The sequence below is a fragment of the Leptodactylus fuscus genome, chromosome 3, assembly GCF_031893055.1.
Source record: "Leptodactylus fuscus isolate aLepFus1 chromosome 3, aLepFus1.hap2, whole genome shotgun sequence".
In the NCBI taxonomy this organism is placed as follows: domain Eukaryota; kingdom Metazoa; phylum Chordata; class Amphibia; order Anura; family Leptodactylidae; genus Leptodactylus; species Leptodactylus fuscus.
In genome coordinates, this window is record NC_134267.1 from 199,911,003 (window position 1) to 199,923,825 (window position 12,823).

The 12,823-nt window shown below is 40.2% G+C and overlaps 1 protein-coding gene across 2 annotated transcripts in view; it reads left to right on the forward strand.

Annotated features, from left to right (window-relative positions):
• The window catches only part of EPHB1 (EPH receptor B1), a 289,639-nt gene that overhangs the window by 236,179 nt on the left and 40,637 nt on the right, over positions 1-12,823 (forward strand). For both annotated transcript variants that reach the window (XR_012715343.1, XM_075269057.1), the window contains exons 10-13: positions 458-580; positions 1,511-1,758; positions 6,260-6,475; positions 10,069-10,218. Coding sequence is in view for 1 of the 2 variants with exons in the window: in XM_075269057.1 (XP_075125158.1) it covers positions 458-580; positions 1,511-1,758; positions 6,260-6,475; positions 10,069-10,218 (737 nt within the window). In the remaining variant the exon portion in view is untranslated. The remainder of the gene's footprint in view (positions 1-457; positions 581-1,510; positions 1,759-6,259; positions 6,476-10,068; positions 10,219-12,823) is intronic.

The following is a 12,823-nucleotide window of genomic DNA, read 5'->3' on the forward strand; positions in this document are numbered from 1 at the left end:
TGCAGGGCTGGGTCTGGTGACAGACTCTCCATAAGGTGGACCAGGATGGAGACGCCTTGTCCTGTTAGATTTACATTAACTCTTGCAGAAAAACTGGCATAGATTTCAATTCTAGAATTATTTTGAGTTCGGAAATTCATGCATTATAGGAGGAATAGAATACGACTGACGTAGAAAATACCAATCTTAATAAAATCCCCACCGCCAGTACAGTCTGTCAGAATGATACACTCCGCTGTCTGGCAAACGTTCCACCATCCAGAGGATCATTGGTAACATCTGTGTTTGTTTCCTGTCACAGCCCAGACAGAAGATGATGGTAAATGATCTACGCTGGCCAGATTGGCCATGGGGGCGCCTTCGACGCTTAATTAACTTTGAGAGAATCAATTTATCTGCATGTAAAGATCTTGTTCTATGAAACTAAATCCATCCGTCCATTTTATCTTCTGTGCAGGTTCCCCAGGGATGAAAATTTACATTGACCCCTTCACGTATGAAGATCCCAATGAGGCCGTGAGAGAGTTTGCTAAGGAAATTGACGTCTCTTTTGTGAAGATTGAGGAAGTCATTGGTGCAGGTTGGACATTACATTTACTAACTTATTTATTAACGTTTTATGGGTCTACACACAAGGTCACGTGTGTAGCACCACTGATATAAAAATGTAATGTTTTATAATATGCCATCTCCTTAGAAATTCTATGAAACCTATCGGAGATGACCACCTAAAATGGTCAAGAATAGAGATGAGCGTACATTAAAATGTCCGAGGTTCGAAATCCGATTCGAACAGCCGCACACTGTTCGACTGTTCGAACGGATTACGAACCCCATTATAGTCTATGGGGGGAAATGCTCATTTCAGGGGTACGCAAAATTCGATAAAATTATACTTACCAAGTCCACGAGTGACGGTCGGGCTGGATCCTCCTTGAAGTCTTCTCCCGGCGCCGCGTCCCCGCAGCGTCTTCCGGCTGGAATTCACTCTGCCTAGGCATCGGGGCATAGGCAGAGCCGACTGTGCATGCTCGGTCGGCTCTGCCCGGCCCGACGCCTGAGCAGAGCCGACTGCGCATGCGAGGGCATGCCCGCGCATGCGCAGTTGGCTCTGCCTAGGCCGGATGCCTAGGCAGAGTGAATTCCAGCCAGAAGACGCCGCGGGGACGCTGCACGGAGAAGACTTCTAAAGGTAAGAGAAGAACCAGCGTTGATTGGCAGAATGTATAGCATTCTGACAATCAACGCTGGTTCTGCATCGAACCTTAAACTTCGAACAGCTAGTGTTCGATCGAGTACGAGTATTTCGAATACCATAGTATTCGATCGAACACCTACTCGATCAAACACTACTCGCTCATCTCTATTCAAGAACCATTCAGCAATCTTTATATATTGTATTTTTGCAGGGAGATATTGGGTTACACGAGAGATCAACTTTTTCTTCAAGGTGAAATATTGATTGTAGACTCTGATGGTTAATAATTCACTCGTTTTCTGTGGCCTACAGGAGAATTTGGGGAGGTGTACAAGGGCCGTCTAAAGCTTCCTGGGAAGAGAGAAATCTATGTTGCCATCAAAACTCTAAAGGCCGGATACTCAGAGAAGCAAAGACGGGACTTTCTGAGTGAAGCAAGCATCATGGGTCAGTTTGACCATCCCAATATCATCCGACTGGAAGGTGTGGTCACCAAAAGCCGACCTGTTATGATCATTACAGAGTTCATGGAAAATGGGGCCCTGGACTCCTTCCTTCGGGTGAGCGCTCTGCATTATACTATGGCAGACATATGCTATATATGATACATGAAAAATAGCGCAAGTACAGTATGTAGAACATCTGGATTTACACAACTGACCCATTAAAGAAAACATATCATCAGATAAAATGTAATTTCTTATACATTTTTTTTCCCATAAATTTAACTACAAGGTAAACTATCCTATAGTGCTGCAGATATCACACTGACTGCCGGACACCCATAATGGATGGGTACCTGTCCTGTCAAGATCATTTTTCAGTTTTCATCTCAATTTCATTACAAACAGCATTATAATAAAATGTAACACCTATACATAGATTACTCAGAATCCACCACTAATATTAGATGGTGGAGATAGCCCACCCTGCAAAGTATCCACTGTAGACCTCACAGAGCATGCTCACAACACTCTTCTATAGAAGTCTATGGAGGAGATTGATGAAGAATGGAATTTTTAATGAGTTGCTCAAAAATTTTCAACTTTTTGGGGCAACATGGTGGCTCAGTGGTTACCACTGCAGCCTTGCAGCACTGGAGTCACGGGTTCAAATCCCACCAGGAACAAGATCTGCAAGGAGTTTGTATGTTCTCCCCATGTTTGTATGGATTTCCTCCCATTCTACAAAGACATACTGATAAGAAAAAAGTGTACATTGTGAGTCCTACATGGGGCTCACAATCTGCATTAAAAAAATTGCAATTTTTAATGCCATGTACACAAGAGAACTGGTGTACAAAGCATAATATACTCCCCCAATGATTTCTGTATTGTCTAAGTTTTGGCTTGTGTTGTTCACTGTTCAGAATAAGATGGCCGCCTGATTAATGAAGAAAATAAAATGAAAAATATATAATTAGAAAATAAAGAGAGATTAAAAAAAATTAAAGTAAAAGATAAAGATAAAATGGCGATAAATTCCCTTAAAGCTAATGTAGAAGGAATCGGAACGTAATTTAGTAACAATCAGTCTGATATTTTCCGTATTCTTGGCACCAGACTGATGGTTAGACGCTACGCAGTGTATACATAGATGTATAGCGGGCATGCTTGGGCTATATTGATGAAGTTGTCAGGAGATGGTGCCTTGTGATTGTAAAGATGAAGCACCAGCCAACAGCTCGCTGCAGATGACCTAAAAAAAAATCTAGTTTCAGCCTCAGGATAAAAATAGGGACATTAATTGGAACCTTGGTAACTCCTGAAAGTAGGTTATAGGATCCGATCCACTGGGGGCTCCTGTGTCTGAGAGCGAACACAATACAACCTGCTCACCCAAACAAAGCACATAGGAGTGCGGATGGGTCATATGTTAGCAGTTTATGTCTATGTCATCATATTTTCTGCACGCAGAGATTTTTCTTCATTTACCTCTATATGTCGAGCACATGGAGTATGATTATTGTGGCGTCAATGACGATTAGTGAGAGTTATTAGCTGAGCAAGGGCGAGCGTGCTTTATAGGGAGTAGAGCACATTATACTGAATGTATATAACGTCTTGTACAATGTGTTACTATACACAAGTCATATTGTGCCTTTGTATATAATAAGGACACGTAATAGCTACAGCAACTAAACTGGTAAAAGCAGTGGGTGCAATAATGTGTACGCAGATCTAGTATAACATGGAGCTACATGGCCAGAGGACAGACACAATGTAGGGTGCTTATTTGGACTGTGATAAATGTAGACTATTAATCTATATTTCTAATTCGTATCTATCTATCTATCTATCTATCTATCTCAGAGCTATCTGGTGATCTATTTCATATCTATCTATCTATCTATCTATCTATCTATCTATCTATCATCTTTCTTTCTTTCTTTCTTTCTATCTATCCATCTATCTATTTCATATCTATCTATCTATCTATCTATCTATCTATCTATCTATCTATCTATCCATCTATCTATTTCATATCTATCTCCTATCTATCTATCTATCTATCTATCTATCTATCTATCTATCTATCTCAGAGCTATCTGGTGATCTATTTCATATCTATCTATCTATCTATCTATCTATCTATCTATCTATCTATCTATCTATCCAGTCTATCTACAGTGCCTATCTATCTAACACATCTATCTATCTATCTATCTATCTATCTATCTATCTATCTATCTATCTATCTTCTATCATCTATCTATCTATCTATCTATCTATCTATCTATCTATCTATCTATCTATCTTCTATCATCTATCTATCTATCTATCTATCTATCTATCTATCTATCTATCTAATCTATCTACAGTGCCCATCTATCTATCTATCTATCTATCTATCTATCTATCTATCTATCTATCTATCTAATCTATCTACAGTGCACATCTATCTAACACATCTATCTATCTATCTATCTATCTATCTATCTATCTATCTATCGTGCCTTTCTATCTAACATATCTATCTATCTATCTCCTATCTATCTATCTCCTATCTATCTATCTATCTATCTATCTATCTATCTATCTATCTATCTATCTATTTCACATTTATCTCACTACATTCATTGATCTTTATACGCATCAGTCTATCTCAGACAGTCACCCATGCACTTGCTGTATCTATTCCCTTGGGAAGCCAACTAACCCATAAGTATATATTTTTGGAGTGTAGGAGGCACCCTGACTTCCTAAAAGAAACCAACGCAAACAGGAGGAGAAGTTACATTCTATTATTTCTCTTTCTATGCCAATCTTTTATGTTTTGTGTTCTTTCTACCAGAACAAAGAAGCTGTTGTGACCTGAGTGAGGGAACATGTTTGGTGTGAGTGCGGCGTGCCACCCAGGCATGCTCATAATGTGTCTAATACATTTACATATTTTCAATAGTAATGTTCTACAGACATATGTTCCATAAGCCTAAATTGCTATTTTGATAGCTAGCGGGCACAACCCTTGTTATAACACCTAATATGTTTTTCATCCACTAATGAAGAGAATTGTCAGCTTGGTTGTTGCAGCCGTACAGATGTATTGTGACTGGCTGGCACCCTTGCATGTTTAACAGAAGCATATGCATTGAAAGGAATAAAGGCAGCTTATTATATTTCACATACAGCTTTAATAAAGCCGCTCCTGTGTGTTTTTCTTTATATTTATGAGCTGCATTGAATATGAAGTCCTTGGTGCAGAAAGAAAGGGCAGTATCTGAATAAGGTTTCTAAGAACTTGGCGGCATATAGAAGAAATCTATGTAAACACGGAACACTCGGATATTCAGAATTATTTTCAATTTACAGTTCTGGAGGCAAAGACTATATTTTTCTATAGACAAATAATAGGATCTCTTTTACCAAATATCAGAAATGAGTCGTGTTCTACTGTCAAGTGGTTTCTGGGAAGGCAGGAGGACAATATGGCTGTCATTACAGTTCAGACAAGGTTAGCGCCAGAATCTTTAAGTGCCGGTTTTACGTAGTTGTGAAATAATATACCCACCGCTCCTCTGTCATTAAAAACAGAGGAGGGTTTGTCATTGAAGGGGTTGTCCCCCTCAAGCACTCTATTTATGAGTAAAAGTTTCTGCATAGAAAAGCTCCCACAATGGCCATGTATTAATGGTTGTTCATATATCTTAGTGGGCGCAATGTATGTTTTCTATACAGAGTCTGGATATACTTTGATGCTTTATATGGCGGCTTGATTCTGAGCAGAGGTTTTCCAGTTTGGATCGCTCTTTAAAGAGGACCTGTTACCGAGTCTGAAAAGCACAGTGACATCCAGATCCGCCAGTGTTCTCTTTATCCAAATCTGTTCAGTTATTCCAAAGATGTAAGTCCTTTAGCATTGATATAGAAATGCGTATACTAGCCAAATGGGTGGTAACATTGTGGTTTCGCTGGGGCAGGGTCTTTGTCTCTTGTCTCCTACTTGGCTTAGCATATCCTAAACACTAAAAGGTCTTATATCCTTGGAATAGCTGATCATATTTGGATAAACAAAGAGACAAAATGCTCAGGGTGACAGGCTTGGTGACAGGTTTTCTTTAAAGTGTCTCGGAAAACCAGCAGTGTAATGTAATGGAGGATGCATAAGTTCTTACAAACAACCTGAGAACCCCATAAGATCGCCTAAACCCACCGATTTCAGTATGAATGGTCATCTGTTTTTTTTGCATATTATTCTCCCCCACCAAAGAGGTCAAGGTGGGAATGGATTGGATACGTGGAATTTCAAGAACTTCAAGAGACATGTCTGCAGCAAATTACTCCCAACATGTACCGGTTCAGTTGAGCCTGCATGTGTATGGGAAAATCAGATGGAATAGCTGTGGGCTAAATAAGCATTTGGGGAACAGTTATTGAAGGTGATTGAGCATCTTAAGAAACAACTTAATAGGATTTAAACCATCTTGGTAAAAAGAGCCACCTCAATGACTCGGATATGTTGGTGATTTTTGGATATTTTACTTGGAATTGATCCGTGTTCTGCACAGTAAATATTTTGTTTTAATATCAGAATTTTATTCTTAATTTCTATCTTTTTTAGCAAAATGATGGACAGTTTACAGTGATCCAACTGGTGGGAATGCTCCGAGGAATTGCAGCGGGCATGAAGTATCTCTCAGAAATGAATTACGTACATCGGGACCTGGCGGCCAGGAATATTCTGGTGAACAGCAACCTGGTCTGTAAAGTGTCAGACTTTGGGCTTTCTCGTTACCTTCAAGATGACACTTCAGATCCAACATATACCAGCTCCTTGGTAAGGTATTTTTCAATAACATACCACTTACCATTTACAATGTGGTATAATCTAATGTTTCTTTATTACTTCTTTGGGCCTTGACATTAGTGGGGGTCCAAAACCTGGCACTCCCTTGATCAAGTGATGTCTTCACAGAATAGAGAGCTAAAAGTTGGTTTCTTACGCTGTGCAGTGGTTGTGTCGCATTATTGTAGCTCACCTGTCATTCTAATGAATAGCGTGACATGGGCACTACACAGTGTACAGAGCTGTCTGATTCCAACATTATACAATATGTTTATTACTAGCTGATCACTGGAGGTCCAGTTGCTTGACACCAACTGATCTCATAACCTACCCTAAGGAAATATCCATCATTGTGAATATTCAGAATGCTAGATCTTAGAGGTCTTCCTGATGGGACATCTACCAGTTGGAACAGGAATACCCCTTTTACAACACAACGTTGGATGAAAAACCAGCTCTACTACTTGTTTATCTTGAAGAAGAGTTTTTGTGGTTTAGAAATCCCATTTTCAACCCCCCCATTAGTAAATTGAGAGGGGTCTCAGTTCCCAGTAGTAAAGAGTGTTTCTCTTTTTAACTAGGAACTGATTTTAGTAGAAATTGTGTAATGCTTCAATTTTCCAGCAGTGGCGCTGTAATGGGGCTGAGCACATTCCACTACGTTACTCAAGAGATTGATCACGAGGAATCGGATGAATGAGATAACCCGTGATCCACTTATAATTAAGGAATCTCCTAACAAAACAATTTGTCGAAAGCAGATAGCCTCCTGAAGACTGATTTCTCAGTTTGAGACCACCATTGGAAAATTTTGGGAGAGCCAAACTCCATCTATCAACCCTGTGCTAATTTTTAATTGCAACTTTGTTGTAGAACATATCATTAATAAAATCTATACTAATGTTTGGCAATGAGACTGTAGTGGTAATGTTTTATCTTCCGATAGACCTTTGGAGCCACTTATTGTTTCAGAGCCTGGGCCTACTGAAGCAGAGGTGTTATTTGTAGGTCCCAGTCCCCCATACTAAACCTTGAACAAGCCTCGTACCTATAATGTGCCCTATTAAACTGATATCTGACTACCGTATGTGGCAGAGGGGCCTTTGAACCCCTTTGTCCGGTGTATCTGCTACCTCCGCACCCCTTTTAGCTACACCCCAATACGACCCTGACTTCATAGTTTTTCGAGATCATTTTTGGTTTTTCTGTTTTACATGTGTAAATGGATAACAATGTACAATAGCTGGATTGTAGTCAAGAAGCGGCAGAAGAAGTGAACTATATAAATCGGTTCGCTTGGGCTTCTGCATTGATGACTTATCTTCTTCGCCAGTAATTGGAAGGCTAATCCTCGAGACATTTTATTTAGATAAATAATAATAAACCAAAGGCGCCTGGCCTTAGGAATAAATCTCCCTTAAATAAGAGAGCACAGCTATCCAAACCTCATCTAACAGTGGATAATACCAGATCTCTGCTCTACAAACATAATGGAGACGGCCGGGCTAAATATAACTGATTTGTCTCTGAGCTCGGCTCACATCTGGTCAGCGTTATATATTCCCTTGTTCCTTCTTTCTTTCTCCCCTTCTTTTACTTTTTTGGCGGTCTGTAATCCCATCTAAATCCTATCCATAATGCATAGCTTATTTCTCGGAAGTGATGATTGAATAAAGCAGTTTTCAGTTTGTGTTAGCCGGATGCCGAGGAGAATTCATTGCTCAGTAGATATGGCGAGGTCCTGAATGAGATGTCTTTATCACACTAGATTAAATGCATTTCTTCAAGTCAAGGTTTTCTCTGCCCTTGAAATAAGCAGCAATATTAATAACGTTGCGTAGCACTTGTGAGAGCTGCCACCTCACCTCTAATGGAGGAGCCTAACGTACCATCCGTCATTGCGGCCTATGCTGGCCTTCCTTGGGGACCTTGTTTTTAGTAACATGGTATATATAAGTATTCAAGACAGTGTTAAAAAAAGACTAATTCATGAAAGACAACTGGACACACTTTATAGAACATTATAGTCTTCTTTGAAGCAACTACATTTACGGAGCCTATCTCAGATGGAATTAAAAGGTATGGGGCCGTCACCATTTTCTCCATAGGCAAATGTCAAGGAAAGAAGGATTGGGCATGACAGATTTGAACATGCCTGATCCTTTGGGAAACAAGTAAGCATCTCAAGTAAGCATCTCTTCCCTCGTGCTCTAATGAGAATACACACACACTTGGTTAAGCCAAGCATTCATGTATTGTAGGAATAGCTGGTTTGGTCAACATCTATCTAAGGTCATGGTAATACTTGAGATAGGCTTTCAGGAAGACCCCAGAGATTGTAAATTCAGATGTATTTTTAACCTTTGACCACCTCCATCAACGTCAACTTGAACTATTGGAATCCTTCAATAAGTCTACTCCAATTTAGCCAGTACAGTTGAGTCTATTTCTCTAGCCCCAGCCATTCCTGAGAAATAATTTATGTTAGTCTCAGCACAGTGATGCTCTCTATTGTCAGGTGGGCGGTCCCTGTCTCTCTGCTCTGATGTAGGACCACCCAACTGACAGTAAATAACATATAAGTCCTGAAATTAACATCACCAATTGCTCAGGAATGGCGGAGATAGAGAAAAAAAATCCTTCTGCACTGTAGTTAGTGGAGAGGCATATATTAAAGGATGTAAAGAGTGAGAGGTGATGACAGGGATTCTTTATTTTTTCTTAATTATGTTTTCCTATAGTTCAGTATACCACAGTACTTAATCTCTGAGAAGCCTGTGGTATGTAATACTGTTCATACTGAGCTGCCTTGTTCATGAGGATGATGCAAGAACTACAATACTACTGTGCACCTAAAAGATGTTGGACAAGATAGTAAGATTGGATTAATGTAGGTCAATGGTCTGCAACCTGGCAGCTGTAGCTGGAGAGCTGCCAATTGGGTCAAGAAGGGTCAAGCATGTTAGATGGCAACATGCCATTACTTTTCATTCTCGGACATACGTCACTATAGATGTCTATCAGCTGCACATGTGAGCGAAGCACCAAACATACATGTGTACGAGAAATAGCTGTTGGTTGACCCATGGTCAGCGTTAAGCTTGGTTCACATGGTGCTGTTATGAATAATAACTAATATTTGAATGCAGTAATGTGTAGCACATTTTACAATACATTTCATGTGAGGAACATTTCTACTGTACCATCAACCAAAGCTTTTCAATAGGACTGCTATAAGCTTATAGCTCAAGTGCATAGTAAAATGTGCTACTCATTACTGCAATTAAATAAATGCACATTTCCTAATTAAAGCAGCACCATGTGAACCCAGCCTTAGACCAAGATCATTTACGAACAACCAAATAGGTTGTTACAACATTGTTAACATGTAAATTCTTCTTAAAGGTACCAAGTCCCACTACTGTTCTTTCCCCATTCCTTGAGTAGACAGAGGTACATACATGATACATACATACAGTACATGATATATATATATATATATATATATATATATATATCATGCTTCATATCTATATGGATAATAACTAAATTACCATGTGAATGAATATCATGTTTTGTTGCAGGGTGGAAAGATCCCCGTGAGATGGACAGCACCAGAAGCCATCGCCTACCGCAAATTCACATCAGCTAGTGACGTCTGGAGTTATGGTATTGTCATGTGGGAAGTGATGTCATTTGGAGAGAGGCCATACTGGGACATGTCCAACCAGGATGTAAGATATTTCTAGCATACAATATCTCTAACCAAATAAACTGAAAATGACTCATGAACATACAATGTGGGCATCAGAAATGAATCACCCCATAGGCAGGGTATTCTATAGAACATAAGATTATCATGGCACCCACTATATGTACTGTATTATTAGTAACCAAGGCATTGGCAGGGACGTTGCATAAGCACTAAATCACAAAACCAATGAATGGGAAGGTATAACATGTACTGGAGATGGTATACCTTTAACACATAGGTTCCTATTACAGGAATTTAGGGCACTAAACCACCAGCCTGTCATTTTTTGCATTCTTAACATGGCTTTCTTAGGATTTACTATTTTAGTATTGGGTCTAAAAAGAAGTTGAAAAGAATCCAGTGTCGCCTGACACATGTTCAGCGTAGAGATGAAGTCAAGGCAATTCCACCATATGCATTTGGCCAGATGCCTCTAGACTCTTCCCAAGACTCTTTTCAGCACCTTGCACCTAAACTTTATGGCATTATGGCACGTCTCGTCTCCTTTGGCCCACTTGGCACTTTTTAAGACAGTGGGCAGACTGGATGGGAATAGAGGCTGGCTAGGGGTGCCTTGGTCCATTAGATTTCCTAATACACATTGGTGTTATAGAAGATATTTACCCCAGTCCCTGACTGACATAGATGTGATCTTTGGTGCACAGAATAGTTAATAGACCAGAACCTCTTAATAATTCTGGAGCGTCTGTAAGGGAATGGATTAAGACTGGTGACTAAAATGTCAGTCTTAATTAACATTTCTTAGAGGGTCATGTGTAGAATACTAAGCCCCAGCATTATAACACCATGCTTGTAGTTAGTACCCTAAAATCTAGTGAGACAAAACCACAAGCCCCTTACTTCACAGATTTGACATAGAGAGGATTGTCCAGTTACTCTATTGGGGAATTTCGAGTTAATAGAGTGAGTCCTCTATGAGAATCCTCATCTCTTTGCAAAAATGAGAAAGCATTTACAAATCTCTTGTATTGTAGAATCCAGCTGGTCCTGTATTACATAGGTAACCCATTAAGTTATCTCTTTGTAATACTTAAAGGGGTTGTCCCGTGAAGTAAAGTGAATAGGACATGACCACAGCCTAGTGTGGGCAGGACTGGTGGAAGTCAATTCTCCCATTCATTTCAAGGAGTCAAAAAATACCATCTACACTAGAATTGGTGGACGGATGTAAAGAATTGGTGGAGGTGATGATAGCTCCCCTTTATTAGTGCCTCTGGTTCTTCTCCGACTATTTCCGGTACTCCCATTATAGTAAATAGGAGTGCTGACCGTCACCAGTTCCTCCATACTCAGCCTAGCTGTGGTCACGTAGAAGGTGGAGTGCAATAAATGTCCTTTTCACTTTACTTCATGGGACATCCCCTTTAATTTCTCTTGTGGGGGTCTTTCAAAGAAACTGGACATTACCTGAGGGTGTCCTCTATTCATGATCCTCATCTCTTTGCCGGAGTGGTAATTGTTTACAAAGAAAGTCTCACTTTAAAGGACCCATTTATTTAAATTGGCACTTTGTAATGCTTAAATTCTCCTCTGGGGGTGCTGTGGGGAAACGCATTTGCTGTCAGATTTTCCCACTGATGGTATTCGGTTGGTAGATAATTTAGATGCCACTTGTTAAAGTCCGTCCTACAAAAAAAGGTAACCCTTTAACGTGCACAAGTATATGTTACGATCAGGCTTGCCCCTCCATATATGCATCTTTGATGAGGAAGGGGCCTGTTTCTACAATTGTATGTCTTCTGACCTCATTGTATACAGCTTACCAAGCCAGTTCTGATCATATACCTGAGGTTGGCGTTCACCCTCATATACATAAGACATTCCCTACAGACACAACTACATAAACTAGATGTGTTTCATTCGCATATTGTACTTTCTACACATCAATCCCCATACTTCTATATCTGCGGGTTGGGGACACCAAGGGTGGTTTACATAGACTCTCATCACACGGCTGAGGTGGAGCAGAGGACTTGTTCTTGCCTAGTGCTCTAGCAAAAAAAAAATCAAAGCCTAAGAGAGAAGGAGGGAGGGAAGACTGGTGGGTGAGCACCGAAACTACTGCTGTGTCAGATGGATCAGGCTGCAAAAGAAGAAAAGAATCCACATAAAGCAAGAAAATTGGAAAGTGCAGCCAGTGCGCTGGGAAGTAATTGGACTTGAAGAAGCTTTGAACATATGTCAGGCTGGTGGAGATGCTCGGCTCTTACTGTAATGCAGTGAGCGGCGGATATAATGAAGGAGCGAGCAGAACAATGCTCTGAACAGTATGCGGCTGTCATTAACCTGCTCTAGCCTTGGCGGTGTCACTGCCCTCACTCCCTGAGGCGCTGTAGTCACACAGGAGGGGGCGCCAGGTAGTAATTAATACGTAGTGATCTATGGAACTATGGCCGTACTCAGTGGAGGGATTAGTGCAGTAAGGGTATGTTCACACAGGTCGTGATGGAAAGGGAAAAATCCACTGCAGGTTTGTCAAGGAAATTATGGCAAAATCCAATGCAAAATCTGCAGATTCTGCATGCCAATTTTACCAAGGATTTGCCCCTACGTTTACGAGAAAT